This window comes from Hydractinia symbiolongicarpus, chromosome 7 (assembly GCF_029227915.1).
Source record: "Hydractinia symbiolongicarpus strain clone_291-10 chromosome 7, HSymV2.1, whole genome shotgun sequence".
Lineage (NCBI taxonomy): Eukaryota > Metazoa > Cnidaria > Hydrozoa > Anthoathecata > Hydractiniidae > Hydractinia > Hydractinia symbiolongicarpus.
In genome coordinates this window covers 10,919,367-10,940,533 of record NC_079881.1, presented here as the reverse complement: position 1 = coordinate 10,940,533, position 21,167 = coordinate 10,919,367, and the positions used below count along the sequence as shown (strand labels likewise).

At 33.1% G+C, this 21,167-nt stretch overlaps 3 protein-coding genes across 6 annotated transcripts in view; all 3 read right to left on the bottom strand.

Moving 5' to 3' along the window:
- Window positions 1–158: 158 nt before the first annotated feature.
- On the bottom strand, window positions 159–6,027 carry LOC130649378 (RING finger protein 151-like). 2 transcript variants are annotated; one of them, XM_057455647.1, is made up of 7 exons: window positions 5,791–6,027; window positions 4,350–4,393; window positions 4,161–4,269; window positions 3,406–3,452; window positions 2,893–2,959; window positions 1,948–2,092; window positions 159–1,237 (listed from the first exon to the last, which is right to left on the bottom strand). In XM_057455647.1, the coding sequence occupies exons 2-7, from the start codon at window positions 4,367–4,369 to the stop codon at window positions 981–983; spliced, it is 645 nt and encodes a 214-aa protein (XP_057311630.1). In that variant the 5' UTR covers window positions 4,370–4,393; window positions 5,791–6,027; the 3' UTR covers window positions 159–980. The 2 variants fall into 2 exon arrangements, with proteins under 2 accessions (XP_057311630.1, XP_057311631.1); XM_057455648.1 differs by lacking the exon at window positions 5,791–6,027 and having other exon boundaries at window positions 4,350–4,421.
- A 3,956-nt stretch (window positions 6,028–9,983) lies between these two features.
- LOC130649376 (uncharacterized) overlaps window positions 9,984–21,167 on the bottom strand; it is a 20,541-nt gene continuing 9,357 nt past the window's right edge. Inside the window, exons 2-6 of the mRNA XM_057455646.1 lie at window positions 14,168–14,259; window positions 12,174–12,362; window positions 11,864–12,079; window positions 11,439–11,548; window positions 9,984–10,705 (exon numbers count right to left, since the gene is read on the bottom strand). Coding sequence (XP_057311629.1) covers window positions 10,661–10,705; window positions 11,439–11,548; window positions 11,864–12,079; window positions 12,174–12,362; window positions 14,168–14,258 — 651 coding nt within the window. The 5' untranslated portion in view covers window position 14,259 and the 3' untranslated portion in view covers window positions 9,984–10,660. The remainder of the gene's footprint in view (window positions 10,706–11,438; window positions 11,549–11,863; window positions 12,080–12,173; window positions 12,363–14,167; window positions 14,260–21,167) is intronic.
- LOC130649374 (meiosis regulator and mRNA stability factor 1-like) overlaps window positions 14,165–21,167 on the bottom strand; it is a 27,644-nt gene continuing 20,641 nt past the window's right edge. For all 3 annotated transcript variants that reach the window (XM_057455642.1, XM_057455643.1, XM_057455644.1), the window contains 4 exons: window positions 20,663–20,734; window positions 16,038–20,576; window positions 14,810–14,860; window positions 14,165–14,258 (listed from right to left, as the gene is read on the bottom strand). In XM_057455642.1, coding sequence (XP_057311625.1) covers window positions 20,002–20,576; window positions 20,663–20,734 — 647 coding nt within the window. In that variant the 3' untranslated portion in view covers window positions 14,165–14,258; window positions 14,810–14,860; window positions 16,038–20,001. The remainder of the gene's footprint in view (window positions 14,259–14,809; window positions 14,861–16,037; window positions 20,577–20,662; window positions 20,735–21,167) is intronic.

The following is a 21,167-nucleotide window of genomic DNA, read 5'->3' as shown; positions in this document are numbered from 1 at the left end:
CTCTACCACGCATTAGGGGCTCATTATATGATCCCTATCAGCTAGGACGAATATTATCTCGCTCTGTTATTTCAATTTTAACTCAGTTCAGCAAAGATGAAACACATGGAAAAAATTCGTCACTTTTAAAAGCGAAAGCAAAAAGCAAAACAAAAACATTTAAAAAGACTACATTATTATTAAATTTACAAAATTAAAATATTCACAATTCGAATGAAATACCAATACATTTAAACATCAATGATATTCAGGGACTATAGCTAACGTAAACTCCGAAAACACGCTTTCTCAGCATGAGCACGTCCCAAAATCTCTTACTACATCAAAGTGTTGTATACAGAAAGTTTAGAGGTTTTTCATGCGCTAATCTCATGTATTAGTAGAGAACATGTCTTCACGAGAGATGGACTCTATGTCTTCTGTATCTACGGAAGCTGAAAAAAAACCTTTACTGTGTCTACCATCTTTTAACAGTTTCAAGGGTTTCTTTATCCACTTTTGCTTATTTGTAAGGTATTTTAAGCAAAAGTTATTTGAACAAGTAAAATCCTAGTACAACGGAGGCAAACACAAAAGTCATTACCAATGTCAAGCATTCGCTGGGACTTTTGGGGGGAATAGTTCTATTTTATGGCTCAGAGACTTTTATCTTCAAAGAACTACCAGGGTGTTTTCCGGACTTTAAATATCTGGAAATCAGTCTGGGTGACCTTTAAAACAATAAATTGATAAACAAGTTGCCATACACCCTGGTCTTGTGTTCCGCCATATAATTACCTTGAAGGGTAGTCTTAATTCAAAATGTTTAAGATATTCATACTTTTCAAAGCCTAGGAGACATTCTGTTCCAACATTGGAATTTATCAAAATTTTAGCAAAAACAGGTTCTGTAAAAAAAACGTTCGAATTGATCTGTGTGCTCAGAAGCGCTCAACTTCGTTATTATGCTTATATTTAAACATCAGTGTATTCGTCACATCCTATAGCAACTCGTCAAAGCTGTCATCGATAGAGATAAGGTTAACGCGTTTACTATTTCGAGTTTTTGCGCATTTCGATTTTTCCAACCACACATTGTTAAATTTTTCTTCGCGTCTGTCGGCAGAAGATGACGGCTTATTTTCACGACTTTCGAACACTGAACGCAATAAGTCTCTTTTGTTTTCGTCACAGAAAAGTCGCATTTTAAGGGATGGTTTTGCTGGCGTTGGTAATTTATCATCGTCGCCATTAGACTCTAAATAAAAAAGCACAACTTAGATTTAATCTTCGCATACCCGCTTACGCCTCGTTGTGGTTGATTAAAAGAAAACATAAAAACAACATAAATAAGGAATAAGAAAGTGAAATATGGAATGCATCAGACTGAGCAGACTCAGTTTAAGCTAATTCACCTTAACGACGCAGAATGGTATTAAAATTTTAAATTTAGTGTAAAAGAACACTTGATGTACTAGACTTCAAAGCGATAAAGCTACAGCTAGCATTTCCCTATCTCAAACAAATATTTTGTTTCGTCATTTTTAACCTCCCTATGTCCTTTTAATTCTATTTCAAACACCTGTTCCTTGCAACTTTGACATAGGAAGAGTAGACTCAAGATGTCCACTCCATATTAACTCCCAAAATTCCTAACATTTTAGACAGTTTCTTGACATTCTCCTGAGTTTTTTTCAGCTATTTTGGACCGAACGTTCACTATTATTGTAACATCGGAATATCTTAAAAACAAACATATTGAAAGAGCAGAGTGCTAAAAATTTAATTCTTGCCAATAATGAGAAAAATAAAAATAGTTCTAATTAATCATGTAGAACCTCAAATTTCTGACATTTTCCTGGCATTTTGACAATATTTGGGATATTTCTGACATTTTCACGACAATTCAAGACGATAATTATTGCATTGATAAAGGAAAAGCTTAGCTATTTTGTCCACAACTATTACCAAGAATAAATGATTTTGGCTCCTCGTTTTCTTTCATGAATGCTGGAAGATTCAGTGGATTAAAGGTGCAGCTCTTTCTATGAGAAGCTAGCTTCTCTAACTTATCAACAAAATCACAACCTTTTGTTCTGAACGGACAACCAACCTGAAAAACAATTTTTACAAAAGGTTTTCATAGTTTAATACAATTCTTGTAAACTTCACTTGTCCTTGGTGGCTACGGTTTTTGAAAAATTATTATTGTACCCCCCTTTTCAAAAAAAAAATTATAAGATTACCAAATTCAAGCCACGCCAAGTTGTTGTCATTACGTTGCAAACATGTTATGTTTTTCTCACACACGTATTTTAGGCATAACGGTCACAAGCCTATTTAGGGTCAGATTTACTAAAGAATGTCAAAGGTGAATACTTACTTACGAAAGTGACGGAAGTTTCTCTAGGTGAAGAATGCTTATGTCCTTTGAGAATTTTATCCCAAATTTTATTGTCCGATAAGGTATGCTAACATAATAAAGCAAAGTTCGACAGATATTTTTTATACGAAATAAAAGTCAGATGTGACAAACATTACTTTATAAAAGGAAAGCTAATCCCTTTTCAGAGAAGTATCAAAAAATGGTTTTATGGACATTTTTTAGTTTGTTTGAAAACTGCTATAGAATTGCAGAGTTACGCTGGTGAAAATCCCTAAAAAAGGGCACAAACATATTTTTAAAATAATATTTTTAACAATAAGCACACCAAGAGCATATTTGAAAACAAGAAATAAAAGTCTGATAAGTATAGGACTTGCTTTTATTTGTACCAGGACTTTGGGACTAATAAAACCTAAAATTTGAAAATCTAAAATAAATATTACACTGCACATTTTGTACAATCTAAAGATTACCATGTTATGGCATTGTAGTACTGAGCTGTACTGAAAAGCATTATCATGACCTACCATTTGATCACCAATGATATTCGCAAGAATAAAATCATAATGTAACTGCTTTGTTGTCAATGGTTTTCTAAAGAAAATGTGCAACATACCCTGAACAAACGCAAAATTAATGATGTTTTTCATGAGTTGTAACAAAGGCAATGTAGGCAGGCTACTCTGTTTCGAATATTATCAAGATCAAAATGAAAGGATGTTAAGAAATGAAATACCATTTAAGCTATAAATTTTTTGGAAAGGGTTTGAAAATAATATAATTGGGGAGGTGAGGCAACCCTTTTACTCGACGAATATATTTGTACCGGTTAAGCAATTACTTCTTGTTTATTCTAAATTGATTTGTAATTACTGTTTCAGACACGTGAAAATTTAGAATTAACCTAACTTAACAGTACCTTCTAGCTTGCCATTTCAAATGAATGGTTGCACCTAAACTCTAAACTAACACTGCTTCACTATTCTCTAAACTTTTACCTTATATTTGGAAAATCAAAAAAAAAAAAAAAAAAAAATTACCTATCTTCTGGACATGTCTTGCTTTGTCTTAACCACTGCTGAATGCACTAAAACATAAAGAATAATAATATAGGCATTCTAATCTAATAATACACACCAATTTTTCAGAGAATGCAAATAGTACACAATCTTGTCCTCGTAAAAGGTTGGCAATAAGTGTGTATATGTAAGAGGGGGTGGGCTTTTAACAAATTAGGGAATATATATTTACCAATTTTTGGAATGCAAACAATATTATTTTTATGCCCTTGTGCCCAATTCTGAGAAATAAGATAATAATAACTGCTTTTTCGGTTACACAAAATGCTAGTTGAGTAATATAAACTTCTGAACTCGGTACTCTGAATTTTTTTTCCAATTTGTTTCTTTATTCATATTAATTAGAAAATGGTTAAATTTTCCCCTAATCCTACTTTTTGGAATGATTTTCATAATTTCTAGATCGCACATGCAAACAAAGTTATCAAGGCTTGGGCATGTAATTTATCATGTGGGTACTCTTTTTGATTGGTAGCTTGCAGAAACACTGCTATTTCAGAGTGAATTTGTAACAAAGATTGGATGAGCTTCGATTGAAAAGGTAACCTTTGCAGAAAATTAAAAATGCAAGATATTGTACATTATATCAATCTAACCCTTTTACCAGCAATCCAGTTGATCACAGAACAGGTCTAACAAAACATTTGAAAACTGGACATCATGTGAAGACAGACCACTTACCCTGTCAACTATAAATTGATGTATATAATACATACCAATTTGCAAAAACTGTGACCACAAGGCGCTCTTTGTGGTTCATTAAAAACATCTTGACATATTGAACAGTACAAGTGTTTGCTGACAGCGTCTGGATTCAAAAAATATCTGCAATTAAAAAAAAAAAAAACTGAATTTATTTTTCTCTCAAACGCAATTACTTGAATTAAAAATATATTATCTTTTACCTTTGAGTTACATCATTCATTTTTCCAGGTTTTATGTATACAAACTAAAAATAAAACATCAAGTATTAGCCCCACACTTTTGATGACGTCATTAAGCCATTTCTTTTAAAGTGGATGGGTTCACTTGACTAAGATGGGTGTCACAAATATGCACTGTTAGAGTTATTTTAGTTGTAAAGGGTTGGTCTCAAAATTTTTAAAAAAATCATGTCTAACTATCCAGCTATAAATGCGCACCATTACACCAATATTTAATAATGATAACTTGTGCGCTTTGTTGAATTACAGCTTCCGTGTGCCATTTTAAACAAATTCTCAGGATCCTTTCCACTCTTACCGGAAATTTTGAAGCAAAGCCTGATAACAATAGTGGGTACTGGATGGGAGGACAAATGAGCATAGAATATATTTTGATGCTCTAGTTCTTCCAAATCTGAATGTTAAAAAACTGCAATATAAAAATAGGGTTGGTCAGGTGATGTCTGCCTAAAATTAATTGGATCAACTCTATTCCCAGATGTGCCATCTTTAACCAGTGTAATTTAAGGCAGCATTTACTATACATGTGTTGTTTATTGTTTAAGACTTCTTACGCAAATCGACAGGCAGGCTCTTTTGATCTTGAAACCAAAGAGTGGTTCACTTAGAATTCAAATTTTTTTTCTTTAAATTTTGTTTGATATGCTTAATATATTTAAAAAGGACATTTATTTTTCTTTTTAACGAAAGTTTATGCAATTGAGGTCTATTATGCATGTGTCTTTTTAGAGTGGTTTTTAACTAATTAAATATATTCTGATGTCATCAGGGCAATTGTTGAAAAAACCTGCATGTGAGGATACAGGGTAAAAAAGTTTGAGAAAATGAAAGTTTAAACAAAATTAAGAACAACATAAAAAGAAAGCAATTCTTTTTAATTGAAATGGGCTGATGTGTTGTTGTTGGTTGTAGTAATAATACTTTTACAAAAAATAGAGAGAAAAATATCTGCTTTGTTCGTTTTCATTTTTAAACTTGAAAAATTAACTTGTTTAGCTTTGTGTTATTGATAACAAAGAATTATAAAGATACACAATGTACACCTGAAACAAATTGTATATCTACTCAAACTTAAAAACAAAGCAAGGCAAATAAAGTAAATGCTGCAGTTCAATGTGATTATAAGCCCATTCAAATTGCAGCTTGTAAAGACCTTGGTGAAATCACTTGTAGCAGTGATTCAGAAAGTAGTTACACTGAAGGTGATTCTGAGTATCTATAAATGAAATTGAATATAGCAGTGATGATGAACAAATTGTCACCATGTAAGTTCCTTAAAAAGCAGCCTTCACAGTATAAGTATATTGGTCATCATTATTGGTATTTTTTCAAAAACTTTCGTGAAATGCTTCAGTACAAAGCTAAGGGTAAAATTTCTCTGTGTCAATAATAACAATAATACCTGAAGATCTCAACCAATTATTAATCAGTATTCACAGGAAAACAGCAGTTCTTTTTAATGCAAATGCGTTAAAACGAATGCTAAATATTTCAAATTTGCAAGCATTAATTCTTAGTAGGAGCAGTGCATGAAAATTATTCTAAAATGAACACAAAATTAATTAATGAAATGAAATTAACGGGTCTATGTCATCTCAGTGCTGATGGAAGATGTGACAGCCCTGGCCACAATGCCAAATATCTTACTTATTCACCAATGAAGATTGGGTGGAGTGGGCAAATCAATACAAACAGAGATTTAAAGATCAATCACAATTGTTTACACTATAATCAGAATAAGTGTTAGTTAGTGCGCACTACAATGGATTGGTCAACATAGTAGAGAAAACGGTATAATTTACATTAAATAAATACATACAGGGAGATCATCAGATAGTATAAATACTAATGTAGGTGATGAACATCTATAGAGATCAAACAATTGCAATAAGCAATATATAAATACAAAATATTTTTAGTAAAATCTTTTTATGCAGTGGAGAGATTATTGTTTTACAATCCAGAAGATATGTTTTGCAGACTTTTTTTTAGTTGTTTTAGAGTGAGAGAGGCTAGGTCGTATTGGTGAAAGTGTTGTTGGATATTGTTCCAATTAAGGATAGATCGGTAACGTATAGAATTAAGACATAATCAATCACTCAGGTGTCTGAAGTAAGGAATTCTTACAGAATGGAAATACTATAGGGTTTACAATATAAGAATAGAACAAATAACAACAGATATACATAAACAAATACGAAAGTATATAGAAGAAGAACAGCCTGATATTATTCATCAATTTGCACTTTTGCAAATACATAAAAGCAAAACTTGTAGCTACAAGCAAAAAAATCTTCCTGCAAAATTATCCAGACATGGATAAAGTCTATTCGTAATCTATGGTGGGCATGTGCGACTTGTAATGAAGACAAGAAGCTTATTGCGTGAGAAATGGATAAGTGCTTTTCTTATCCAAAATAAGCACAAATGGAAGGCAGTAAAAGGTCATAAAATGTGAGCATCCTTTTTTACCAAAAAAAGCAAAAGTTAAAGAATGGATTAAAGTAAATTCCGATGCATTTCTAGCTTTGCACTCAATAGTTAAAAAAAAACGCTTAGCATGACTTACTCACACAGGTACATTGGAATTGTAACATTCTTTGTAGGTACACTTTACATATGTTTTAAGTAGGGTTACTGACTAATTATTTCTTCAGAAAATGAGAAATATTTGTAATGCCCATGGTCAAAGCCTTTTATTAACTCTGTTTACCTCCTTTTTTAACACAGAAAATGAGTGGAAAATTGAAACTGTCACTCAATTCGTGAGATGATGCCATGCATAATTAGTGGAACTTTTTAGTAAAAAATGTTGAGGACCAATGCAGATTTCCTCCCAAAATAAAAAAAATCCTAGACAACTTTTCTAAGCTTCTTCCATACAATACAACTTGTTTTCAAGTGAGAGGTAAGCTTTAAGTTAAAAAAGCAACTTAGCCGGCTAGATGATAGTTTAGATTCTTATCAATTTTTTATTCCTTATAAGTTATACATTAAAGTAAAAAAAAAAAAGAGTATAAGTCTTGCAGCGACCTAATGTGACCAGAAATCAAACATCTTATTCAGTTCTAAAAAACTAAAAAATTTAAATAAGCCCGCCATGTTAGTGCAGTGCCTGTTATATAAAGTCTTATTTTCAGGACCTGGTCCCGAGGCAGATCGTCAAAAGTGTCCCACTCTGGTCGGCTCCGCAAAACACAAAATCCTCCAACCAATGATGAAAAGGTCAACCTCGTCCCCAGGGTTTTTTGTCTTTTTGACGTCGAGGGGCTGCGAAATTACTTGTTTAGCCGTCAAGAAAGCGCTAGCGGGGCTTTGACAGACAACAAACCCTGGAGGGACGATGTGATAAAAAGGTGTCTCCAAAAAAATAAGAGAGAAAGTCCTTCCTTAAATGATAAACGTTTTGGAAACTTATTTAGAATACCAAGCATTTTTTTTGTCTTTGCGAGATCTTTAGATTTTTCATTAAAAAGAAATTATGTTTAAACTTCTACCGTTTTTAATTTTTTAACTTAGATTACGTTGTTCCTCAGATACGCGCTTAATTAAAGCAGTTTCAAATTCTATGAGAAATTTCAGGCGAGAGAGGAGGTATAATTTTAAAATTTTAGATTATTAAAGATATGACATTTTGAAAAGTGGTGGGCGTTTCTGTAGATGGCGATAGAAGGGCCTGGAAGTTCGTCTATAGGGGTTAATGATTTCCAAATTTATTGACCTTCAAAGAATTTATTTTATAAGGATTTAACCGGAGATTTATAACTTTAATGGCCCTTTTATCGATGTTATTTTTTGTAGAAAGATTAAGGTATTTACAAGCACATTACAAGAAGCCCTGGGGGATCTAAGAATTTCCGCTTGCTACCAAAATATTTGATGACAACCTGCTATTTCGTTGTGTTATCGTCTCAAACATTTGAAGCAGTTTGGTGCGAAGCTCTGAAAATAAAGCACACAAGTGACATTATAACTTACAACAAACTCAAACAAAGCAAAACGAAACGTGTCATAATAAACTCACATTTTAAAAGAAATTGCTAACAAAAATACAGCCATTCATGGTTGAAAGTCTTGCGATTGAAACGTTTATGGTCTTAAATGACATTTAGGTGACAAAAATCAAAATTTTGATGTCACCATTATGTTCAGCATGCGTTTTTTGTTAACTTTGCCAATTTTGTTGAAAATGAAGTAGTTTTAATTCTTGGACCAATTTTGGCCTAAAATAACATTTAAGGTAGCAAAAAATCAAAATTTTGATGTCACCATCATGTTCAGAGCATACTTAATTTATTAACTGTGCCAAATTTTCTTGAAAATACAGTAGTTTTAAATTTTGGACCAATTTTGACCTAAAATGACATTTAAGGTGGAAAAATATCAAAATTTTATTCTCACTATCATGTCCAACATACTTTTTTGTGATCTGTGCCAAATTTTGTCGAAAATAAAGTAGTTTTAATTTTTGGACCAATTTTGGCCTAAAGTGACATTTAGGTGGCAAAAAATCAAAATTTCGATGTTGCCGTCATGTTCAGCATACTCTTTTTGTTAACTGTGCCAAATTTTGTCGAAAATAAAGTAGTTTTAATTTTTGGACCAATTTTGGCCTAAAATGACATTTAGGTGGCAAAAAATCAAAATTTTGATGTCACTGTCATGTTCAGCATACTTTTTTTGTTAACTGTACCAAATTTGTTCGAAAACAAATCCAATTTTGGCCTGCAATTGACCATTTGGGACAGGGTTAGTTAGTTAAGTTTGGAAACCAATATTATCCTCCTCTCAGAGGAACGTGAGATCCAGGGTCGTTTTTTTCTCAAAAAATGCTCCAAAAGAAAAAAACGACGGTTTTAAAGAATTTCCTACGCCTTCGGGCGCGGAAATTCAATTATTAAACTACGTTAGAAATTTAGTAACTTTATTGGTCACATGATTTCAGCGATTTGTCTTTACAGCATGGTACTTTTTTACGCCCAATGTACCTTCAACTTGGAATTTAATTTTTGCTTATTAAGGGCGAATTAAGGATACCATGTTTTGAATTGAAAGTTGTTAATTTTTCACAAAGTTTGAATTGAAATAATAATCTGCATTTTGAAAATCTATTGAATTTTTGGGGGGAATTTTTAGGGGAGAAATGCTACGCCCTGAATTCTTCCCCTGAGATTCAGTATATCTTTAGTAGAGGTTATCCAAAATTAAAAATTAATATCTCCATCTGTATAATTTTGGCGTGGATTTTGAAAACACTGTCCATTTATTATTTTCTAGCTTAAAATCTTTGCAAATGCTTTGGGCGAAGGTACGATGATAGAATCGATATGGTAGCCGCAAAATTTTGTGGTTTTTTATAAATTATAAAAAAATTAACCATTGGTTCACTATCTTCTTGACGTTTCGGGTGTTGACACAAAAAAATTGATTTTTTCAGGCTAAACCCAATTCCCCAACGTTTCCATGACTTGGCATTTACACCACTTCCGGCCACCCAGCACCCAGAATAAGATGTGTGGGTGTAAACGCCACAGAAAAATTAAATTGTTCAAACAAGAAACTGTTGAAAACAACAACAACAAAAACACACCTTCGAAGAATTTAAATACCAAGCTGTTTTATTTCTAAATAAGCTCTAAAAACTAAAAATGCTAACAAATATAAAAACGTACGCGACCTTTCTTTTAAATAAAATGTACTAAAAACAATATGCTAATTAAGAAACAATGCAAAATACCGTCATCCATTAATTTAGCGACCAGTTCGGAGATTTTAAATTGAAAAAAGAAGTTTTATGGAAGTTTCAAACAAACCCAAAAATTAAGTTCCTGACAACACGAAAATTTTGAAATCGGAGGGCCCTAAACCAATGTATAACGATATGAAGTAGCATTGTAATGTTAGTAACTTGCATCCGAAAACAGATGAAAAAACAAATAAAAAACAAGCTGAAAATATGCACATGTAAAAAGTCAAGCTATTCACTCTGCGTCACCACCATTCTTGAAACAGATTACGTTACTACTTTAACGAGCCCTGTCAGATTAAAAACTGAGATATTTTTTTATAAATTCTTGACAACTTTGAAATATTTAGCAGACACAGCGTGAATACTTTTACTACAGCAGTTCACACGTTTTTACTGAAATTAAAATTTTCAGTAAAAGCTAACTCTGTATCCCTTCTTTATTACCACTGTCATAATAAATAGAATGTCGCTTAATTTGAAAAATTCTGATCTATCTCTTGTCTCTTTCACCATCACAGTTCATCTACAGCAACGCATCCTTGGATTTTTGCTCACGCACATTAGCAGACTAAAGTGAAAATATATAAAAATAACTGGATAGACTCGCAAATAGAATAGAAAACTGTTCATAAAGGGTAAGCTTAATGATTGGTAAAAGTAAAAAATTTCCAGGAGTTTGATCTCCATGTATTATAGCTTATAGAATCATGATTTGAGAGACACATTTTAAATTAGATGTCATGCCCTTGAATTGTTACAAGCACATAATTTCATAATTTTGTGGTGCATGGCAATAAAAGAAATTTTTACAGAAGAAATGGAAATGTAACAATGACAGAAGTTGTATTAAAGCATTCACGAGCTTTTAGAGACACGCTTTACAAAAAATTAAAAAACAATGTTAAAGATGTTCAAGGAATTTAAAGACTAAGCTAATTTTTTTCTTAGATCATACTTGGACCAATTTTAGCCTAAAATACTACACGATGCCAAAAAAATCACAATGTCTGTCTTGTCATGTGCAGCACACTTTGTTATTCCAAGTATCAATTATTTTAAAAAAATACGCAGTTCGAACCAGAAATCAAAAGCACAAGAAAATAATGCTAAAGTAAATATAATATAGTGGAAAGTCAGGTCAGTGCAAAGACAGACCTTATCATGGCTACAAAGCCCATTTTAATAAAACAATAAAAACACTATAAAAAGAAAATCAATTTTTAGGACTTTTTATTATTATTACCAAAACTTACAAGATAAAAACACCAATTGAAAGAAAAATATTTCAATTAATTACTTACGCCCTGCTTTCGTTTCTTCCAAAACATAACCGCCACAACCACAACCACAATTAAGATGAGAAGAATTAGAATAACAACAATAATCACAGTTTTCTTGTTCTTTTTTTTATCTGTAATTAAAGCAAAATATGCATTATAAACAGTGGCTTTGAATACTAAAAAGAATCCACACGCAGTTGTGAATCGCCAGTGATACATGGAAAATCATGAAATGTCAGCAAAACGCAACACAAAGCTAACTAATCCAATAACCATCAAAACGTGAGTAAAAGGGTTTGGAAAATAAGTTATGGTTTTATCGAAGAACCAACTAGAATACCAGTGAAATATTAAGAACATTATGAGAACTATTAGTGAACAAATGGTTGTAGTTTTGACACAGCCTCCAGTTTGAATCAATATAATAGTCACAACAACCAGCTCACCATCCTTTTTGCATGCACCATCATACTTCTTGGTGACAGTTCCATTTTGTTTGCATGTTTCCATTTCTAATTTTTTGATATTATCATAAGTTTTACTATCACTACCACAGACTGGATCTTCTTTTGTTGGTGCTGTTGATGGACATTCACAATAATTAGATGTAGTATTACATATGCTGTATTTCTGACATCCGGAACTGTTGCATTTCAGTGGTGCTACAAGAATATGAGTAATGTGAGTAAATATTTTTAGTAGTTAAGATCTTAAAAACTTAATTTCAAAATTAAATAAAATCAACTTAGAACATACCAAGAGTTGTTGTTATTTTTGGCATGGTGGTTGCTTCCATAGTTGTTTCTGTTGCATTTGTTTGAATTGTTGGTTTAACAGTTATTGTCGCATTTGTTGCAGTCGTTTCTTCTTTCATTGTTGTTGGGGAAGTCATTGCTTTTGTTGTAACATTGACACTCATGGTTGGGTTTGGAGTAGTTGTATTAACTAAATCAAAAAACGTCTTCGTTATAAAACAATGGAAAAATAACTTTTGTCACATTGGTCAGCTTTAACCCTATTCCTGTTGGACTACTTCACAGCTTTGGTATACTGGGGAGGTGTTGATTTCCATTTCTTCTATAATGTCTACAGTTGTGGTTAGTCAGCAATGAACATTTCATGTCATCAGCTATAGGTTAGAAAAGTTCCAAGTTTTTTTTATCAGAAAAATTGATTAAAAAGCAGGGTAAGTGATATTGAACACTTTTGTGTAATTCATGCACTTAAAAATCAATATATAGCCCCCTTATTAAGTCACAAATTGGTGGAAAAATGCTGACATAAGTATTTTTGCCAATGATTTAACTAAATTTGTAAAAATGTGAATAATTGCATGCTTGGAATTTAATAACAGTAATGGCAAAAATAGTTTATGAAAGCTTGTAAAAAACATTCTGCTCAATTTCATTCAACTTGGAGATATGATTTCCATGGTAACACTAGCAGATAATGGAAAACCTTTTGGGTAATTTAAAGGTGAATAACCACTCCTTTCAAATAACAATCAATAACAAGTTTATCTGAAAATGTTCAATATAGTTTATAACTATATGAAGTGCGTAGTACACATTGTATAGTAAGGACTTTTAGATATTGGAAATAACATAAATGGTAAAAAACAATAATAATCACATTTACAATAACATGTAGAAGAGAAAGGATGAAGTTGTTTGGTTTTGGTCACCATTTTTTAAATTTGTCCCCTGATTACCTCTTCATGGTTACACCTAGTTTAGTTAAAAAGCCACCTACGTTTTATTTTCAATATTGTGCCTTGGATCACAAGAAGGAAATGATAAGGCAAACCCTAATATCTCCTCAGGCAGTGAATGACTGCTCTCGCACATGTACAGACAAGCACAATTCTGAGTAATGGGATAATAGCTCAGCAGGCAAATTACAAGAAGTTTGGTCGGCTGAGCGATTTTGATTTCCGAACATGGTACTTTGAATTTGTTTCTCAAATGATTTGTTTTTTAAGTTAGATCAACATAAAACATATTCTACATTTTAAAATTAAAAAAAAATTTGAATGGAAAATGATATTAGATACGCACAAAAAACTTTCGCTTTTCTTGGTATTGGAAGAAATTGATGTTTATATTACATACTAATTATGTTACTACGCAACAAGCATAAATTATACAATAATTATTATTTTAAATATGGTAATGTTTTGCGAATATATTATTACGATTGCTGTGTTTTATCAGAATAAAATGGCTGAAAGTTAGTAGTCGAAGCATGAAGGTTTACATTGGATGTTCAGGTTAGTTTAGCTATGAGTACCACCACTACTACGGTTGCCTTGCTTCCAGAGAAAGGCAAACCGTAGCCAGATATTTTGTTGAAAAAATTGGACCCCTAGTCTGCGTAATTGTTTTTCTGGGTCAAGAGTTCGACGATCTTTTATTTAAAGGAATGATTTTCATGATTTATCATAAGTGTTATTATTATTAGCCACTGTTTATTTCTGTAATTTAATTGAGTTAAAATTCTCAGCTGTGAACATTGCTGGAACGTACTACATTAGTTCCCCACAGCAAAACACTAACCAATGTGCAGTGTACAGGGGCAAATTGCATTTTGTTACTTTCATTTTCCAAATTTCCCTTTTTTCTTATGGATAAGCATGCCTCCTACTTGCATTTCCATCAAAGATCACCTTCCTTGTTTGTTTTACTAACTTTCTTTGTAAACTTTTTCAGAATACATAATTTAAACGCCCACACTAGATCACAAACTTATACCTGAATTTGATTCTGTTGTTGTGTCAACACACGATACTTCTCTGGCCAGCATTGCAACAACACACATAATAATAACATTGTAACAAGCCATCTGAAAGTAACAAAGACAAAATTAACAACAGAAACAATGTCAACAATAGTGCTAAAACAGATAGCTTGTATATATATGTCTTTATTACAAGTAGGGACCAGGTCAGGCAACCAGGCATGACATATTTTTGGTGTACAGATTAAACTAATACTGACCCACTAAAGATTCACCTAAAAACTTTTATTTCCTGCTTACTATGATCTTAGTCACTTAGACGAGTGTTAACAAATATTTCTTACCATACAGTGTGAATGAAATGCAATTGTAAATTTTATTATCTCAGAATCAAGGTGTTGCCTTCAAAAGTTAATCTTATGTATTAAGGATACGGGTTTAAACAGTTGCTTAACAAGCTATGGTTGGGCATTAAAAAACAGATAAATTCTTTCAGGATAAAATCTGTTTAATTTATACATCCACAGATAAACAAAAAAATATTGCAAGACAAACTATCAAGTGTTAATCTGAGAGAAAACAAGAACGTCTTGTAATACAAACATAAGAATTGCAAATAAAACAACAAACATTAAGCAAACAAGAATTTTTTATACCTTGAATGTGATTTTAACACCAGATTAGAAACAATTTCAAAACAGTGCTAGCTAAAGAAAAGAAAATAATAATTGAGCTTTTCTTCTAAGCAGGCCATACCATAACACAGTTGAATGACGTTCACATCCCTAGGAAGCTGACATCAACAAAAGATCTTTTGTTTGCCAGGACATAATGTATTACCTTAAACAGTCATACAAATTAAGAAAAACAAAACATTTAACCTTTAATAACAGTCATTAGGGAGAAATGAATGATAAGCAATGGAATTTAATTACAGAAGAAAGAATTAACTATCAATTTGTTTCTATGTCCTACCAACAACTGTTTATTTTGGTGCTAATAGTTATGTTAATAAGATTGGTAATGTTTATTTTATTGAGCTGTAATCCATGGCATCGTGTTATTTTTTTCCTGTGATATATACTTTCATGACATTCCCAGACATAACAAAACCTTATATTGCCAGTTAAAAAGATACACAAATTTCAAGATTTTTTTCAATTGCCGATTACTTATTAACAATATTTTTAGGCTTAAAAACAAATGTTCTCGTGCCATTTACTAAACACAGTTTTGTATAAGTAGGCATGTGTTATAAACATTTTAGCCTTTGTATAGCTATATCCTATTATTTTTTAAATCTTGTAACACAACATTCAAATTGGTATTATTATTTCTTCAATTCGGCAATATCACTTAAGTTTTAGCTACTCAAACATTGATAGAAAGTGACGCAATGTGAAGACACACATGACAAATACACATGACACAACATACTTGGCAAAAATGTCATTGCAAACATCCTGAGATTTTTTCTTTAGTTTTTTCCTAACTATATTTGTCAAATGTTGGTAACATAGAAATAATAATACAGGAAATAAGGAAGTTACAAGTATCAACTTTAAGTTTTGGCATAAAAAGTACAAAATAAAAATATAAAATAAAACTTAGCGATAAAACTGTAAACCTAACATGAATAAAAACAAACAACGTCTACCTAGCTACCTAACTTAAGTCGAAAACATTCTTCTAGAAGATCTCTAAAGTAGCAAACTAATCATACTAGCCAGCTAGTTGAACAAAATTTTATTAAAGCCACACCTTTAAAACATGTAAAATATTAAATAAAAACGAGTAATAGAAAGAAAAAAAAAACAATCAGCTAAAACTTGGTTAATAGAATTTAAAATTAATATTCATGAACATCAGAATAACTTTACGTACATATGGAGGAAAGATCTTCTTTTAACCGCAAACGTCTTTATAAAAGGACCACATGAAAAACGTGCAATGTTAATAATATTGAGAATGATTCAATAGTTTTACCCCCTATTTATTATTAGTGACAATAGAAATTATGCCAAGTAACACAAACAATCCGGGGGTCCATATTACAGTTTTATTTTGAATATTTTAACAAATCTTGCCCCCTGATGTTTGAATCTTGATTATTGTTTGTTACTTGGTTAAATTGAAGTACAGGGGGTACTGCACAGGTTTGTAACAGGTGTAAAAACAATACTAAACAGTAATGAGAATAATAAACCCCACGTGGCCAGTGTACAATTATACAACTCCATTCATAGATCTCCCTCGCAGCGCTTCTACTATCCTTTAAAAAAAATACGTCCCGGGGCTAAACTAACGCCCTGTATGTAGAAAATGAAAAATGTTGGGCGAAAAATGCAAAGGGCTAAAAAAAAGTCAAAGTAAAAACGTGTGAACAAGTTTCGTTCTTAAACACCTCGATGATATGTCGTTCTCTTAGCATAGGTTTTCTAGGGAGGAGATTCGAGAAAATATCGTACCAAAAATAATCAACATAAATATTTAGATTACATTATTGCTACACCTTGGGAAACGCTAATTATTCATGCACGGTGGGGGTATTTCTGGAAAAAAATTCAAAATAAAGTATCAAAACTTGTGAACGAAATGACGATATGCTCCTACAACGAGGCATCAACCTCGTTCCCAGGGCAATTTTTCGCTTTTTTGATATCCGAGACGGCGCGAAGAAATCATTTCTTCTCGCCGTCCGAGACCGTCAAAAAGAGAAAAATGGGCCTAGGGACGAGGTTGACGAGGCATAAAAGGGAGAAGGCGTGTTTCCTGACAACAAAATATTGCAGGAAACAGTTTCCGTGGCAACACTAAAATTTAAATTAAAACAACATTGTGCCTTCCCCCTTTATAACTTGTCGTCACGGACTCTCTATTTTATAAGACATAGGGAGCGATAAAAAGTAGTGACTTCACAATATGTTGGGAAAACCAACCTCGATCCTAGGGCTTTTTGTTCTCTTTCTATTTCTTCTCGCAAAACAAAGAGCCGGCGGGGAGGAGGGGTAAGGATATCTAATTTTGATAATTAGCTCTTTTTTCGATTAATGAAATGGTAAATCATCAATCACAAAAACTTTAACTAGTAAAAAATTTGTTTTAGACTGTACTGCTTTCAGCGCAATCTTTTGCCACTTTTTAATTCAAGCCCCCCTCCCTATTTAGAGAGGCGCGTCGAAAAATATGGAGGCGAGTAAATCGAGTTTTTCGGCGTAAATTTTTTCAGTTCTGCCTCCCTAAGAGTTAAGCCGCATTTTGAAGTTTGTGTTCTACGCTACCGGCCTCAGAAACTGCATGGTAATAGTACATCCTAAAATACGCCTTTTTTTCTTCGAAAGCAAAGCTGGTGTGTTATGTGTGACAAGTACAAATATTTTAATAATGAAATAGCTTTTCTAATGATGGATTTGCATAGAAACGTTAATCATGCAACCTCGTTCTCAGGGCATTTTGTCTCTCATCAGCGCTGCGCTTATTGATACGATATGCAAAAGGAGAAAACATGTATTGGAATCGAGGTTGGTTTATCATGCTCGTCAAAATGCGAATTTAAACTGCCGCTCTCGGAAAGGAGCGCTAGAAAAATTCTGTGCGAAAGTTCTGAATTGGTCGCCTCGAATTACACACAATACTTTGTCAAAAGTAACATTTTCCGGCCAAAGTAACAAGGTTTGTCGCCTCAATTTTGCGACGCCCGCACCTCTAGACATTGGGGCTGGAATTGCATTGTCGGCATCGATAGGGGGGCAAAAAAATACCGCGCCACAGAAACGATCTGTCGCCTTTAATTTGTCAAATATCTGAAAAAAGTACAATTAAAAAATACAATCGTTTCCCTAAGCAATTCCAAAAAAACAATGTTTAGGTGCATTCCTGTCCCCACCGCTCTTTGAGTTTAATACCTTGTTAAAAAAGGAAGCCGAATTATATAGCCTTTAATATCATCTGCTTTAAACTCTGTCACGGCATAATCAAACGTGCGAGCATACTTCGATCCTTCGTGTCTCCACCGCCATGTTTGTTTACATACAAATGCTCATTACAATCTTTCGCGGAAAAACATCACGTGACCAGGTGCAGAGCTACTTTCGAGTTTATCTCAAAGAGTCCTGAAAGCGAGAATAGTTCAGGTGGCCATCTCTAGAGAGGGTCATCGCAATTACAGTGCCGACTTGTAAATACAAATAAACCGAAGGGCACAATGACTTTGAAAGTCAATCATTGATTGAAAGTGACTTGTGATCTATTGAGTTGCTTTTCTTACATTTTTCTTCAATCGCGGACATACCGCGAAAGTTTTCAAAAAAACATGGGTATTTCGCGTTTTTAACAATATTTTCTGCCATCCAGACAAGCTACTCGGGTTCGTCAATTTTTCACGATCGTCAATTTGTCACGCATTAGTCCGCTTGAAACGTAACATTATCTCAACTAAAGATGTATATTGTAAATAAAAAACAAAACCACAATCTACATAAACTCATCTCTTAAACAAAACATTTAAACTCTTAACATTTCAAATAAAAAATATCTTAGTAAGTAAAAGCACGGATGCTAACTGAATATGTAAGGATGAAATCCAGTTTACTTGTGGGTGGAGACATACGAATTATTCGAAAACTACTGTAATTGATAACAGTAAATTAAAGTAAGTGTGATCATGACAGCAATAATCTCGTAATTTTATCCATGCTTTTACCTGACATCTTAAAAAAAATACAAGCCGTATAGACTATAACTCATATCACTATATATCAAATTACAGCTCTTTACATAAACATGATCGAAAATAACTACTGCATCCGACACTTTAGCATACCGTTTTCCGTGAAAAGCCTATTGAACAGAATTTTTCCGAATACAGTACGAAGTTTCGTATAAGTAGGTTTCTTATGAAAAACGCGTATGCTGGATGCGATAAATTCTTATCACAACAAAGTAATTTGTAAAAACGTGGAAATAAAATAAACTTTTATACTCTTTAACTCTATAAATTTAATAGCTAAAAATTTTTTTTAAAATGTTTGGAAACTTTTATGAGGTCAGATACCCTTTTAGGTAGTTTGTAGGTTGTCGCTACGAAATAACGACATACTACAGCAACCAGAACTACATATTGTGAAAAGAGGTGTTCCACAACTTAAAAAGGGGCGAGGAAAAAATAATAAACTAATGTTATAAAGTATATGTCAATATAAAGAAAAATAACATTTAAACCAGAGGAAACATGATCGAGATAAACACAAAATTTAAACAAAAGTCTTGCATTGAGCGTTGAGCCAAACAAAGATGGGAAACCGTTTATTTCCGTATCCAAATTACGCCATATATATTAATTCCAATTTCTCAGAATCGGAAATTTTGACATCAACTCTGTGAAATTCTCGTAGTTTGAAGTACATAATTAAAAAAAGTTTCGTGATCCAAAGAAAAAAAGATTGTCTACATATATGTTTCTGAAAATCATGCAATTCGAACTTACTATTGGGTACTCACGTGTTCGATTTACATGACTTCTACTGTATATTATTACTACTACGTATCTGTTCCCAATAACTCCAGAGTACTAAATACCCACCCAGCCCCCCACCCAGCATTTCCTCCCCCCATTTTTTTCGGTACGGTACTCTATCATAGGAAATTTCATACGGTTTAAATAAAAAGTGCGCGGAAATTAAACGCATGTTTTAGTACTGTTATTTCCAACGACACTGTACGCAACGAAACATGAACAAGATGATAACGTAATTCCATCATCTCATCAATAGTTCACCAAAAGAGATTAAAGATATATCCGTCAGCCAATATTGACAATTGAGATATATTTTAGATTTCCGCGCAAACCTTACTGTTTGTTGAAATTCGCAGCAAGTTTTGGACGTACACGTGTCGGTTGAGTAGTCACATTCTCCTTGTTGGAAAAGACATCATGCAATGCGGTGGTGTATGAACCACGCTCCGTGCTTTCCAACGCAGGGTAAAAACTATACGTTTCAGACACACTTGAGACGTTATTACTATCCGTCACTGATCGTTCTTCAGCATGGAGAGGCCTGGGTAAGAGAACGTCAGTTACAGGCGAGCAACGGCCCAAAAGCATTCGCATTAGATCCGGCTCCTGTTGATCAGCTGCAGCAGCAGGGATGTCTCCACTAAACATGTGATCAACAAAGTTATCGGAGTCAGTTGCGTTTAGCGGAATGAGTGGATTAGATAATTCTTGTGACACAGCCACAATCTTTTCATCAAGACCCCCATTCAGCAAAGCATCGTCATCAAATTCAGTGAAAGATATCAAGTCCATTCCAGTAGGAGTTTGAGTCAGCTCTGGTTGCAGAGCAGGCTCAAGTATATCAGGAACTGGCTCCATCCACCATTCTAAGCTGCTGTCTTTTACTTGATCCGAAAATTTAAGAAGATCTATACGAAAAATATGTTAACGTTAACTTTTAGCTGTTTGTCTGATCGAGTGTACACATATTCTTTATGTTCTTTAAATCACTGACCTTCAGTCTCCACAACTACCGAACGTTCGTTGCTTGTCGGTGTAGTTGAAGCGGACGGATTGTTTTCAAATTCTGCAAAAACACACGAATTGTGATAAATATATAAACACAACACTCTGAACGAACACAAGTCACTTTTTCGCGCTTCAATCGGAAGAAACAATGCGAAAAATAATTTAACGGGACTAAAAACTCGCTAAATCTTTTTGACTAATTTTTGCGAGAACGGATTTTAAAAAATCATAGAGATAAATACATTTTTTTTCTAAAGGTCAATTTTTATTAAGGCATGAATCATCATGCAACACACTGGTCATCACTGGTTCAAATTTTGTAGAGATCTCTACAACATTTGTTGTGCAACTATCTCTTGTGTCACTTTATTGTACAAAAGGCGTTTCCAATAGAGTCATAACAGTGACTGTTGTACAACTGTTGTGAGACTTTTGTTGAACAATTTTTATGTTAATGTAAACGGACCTTTAGGCCAGTTTTTTCAATTTTA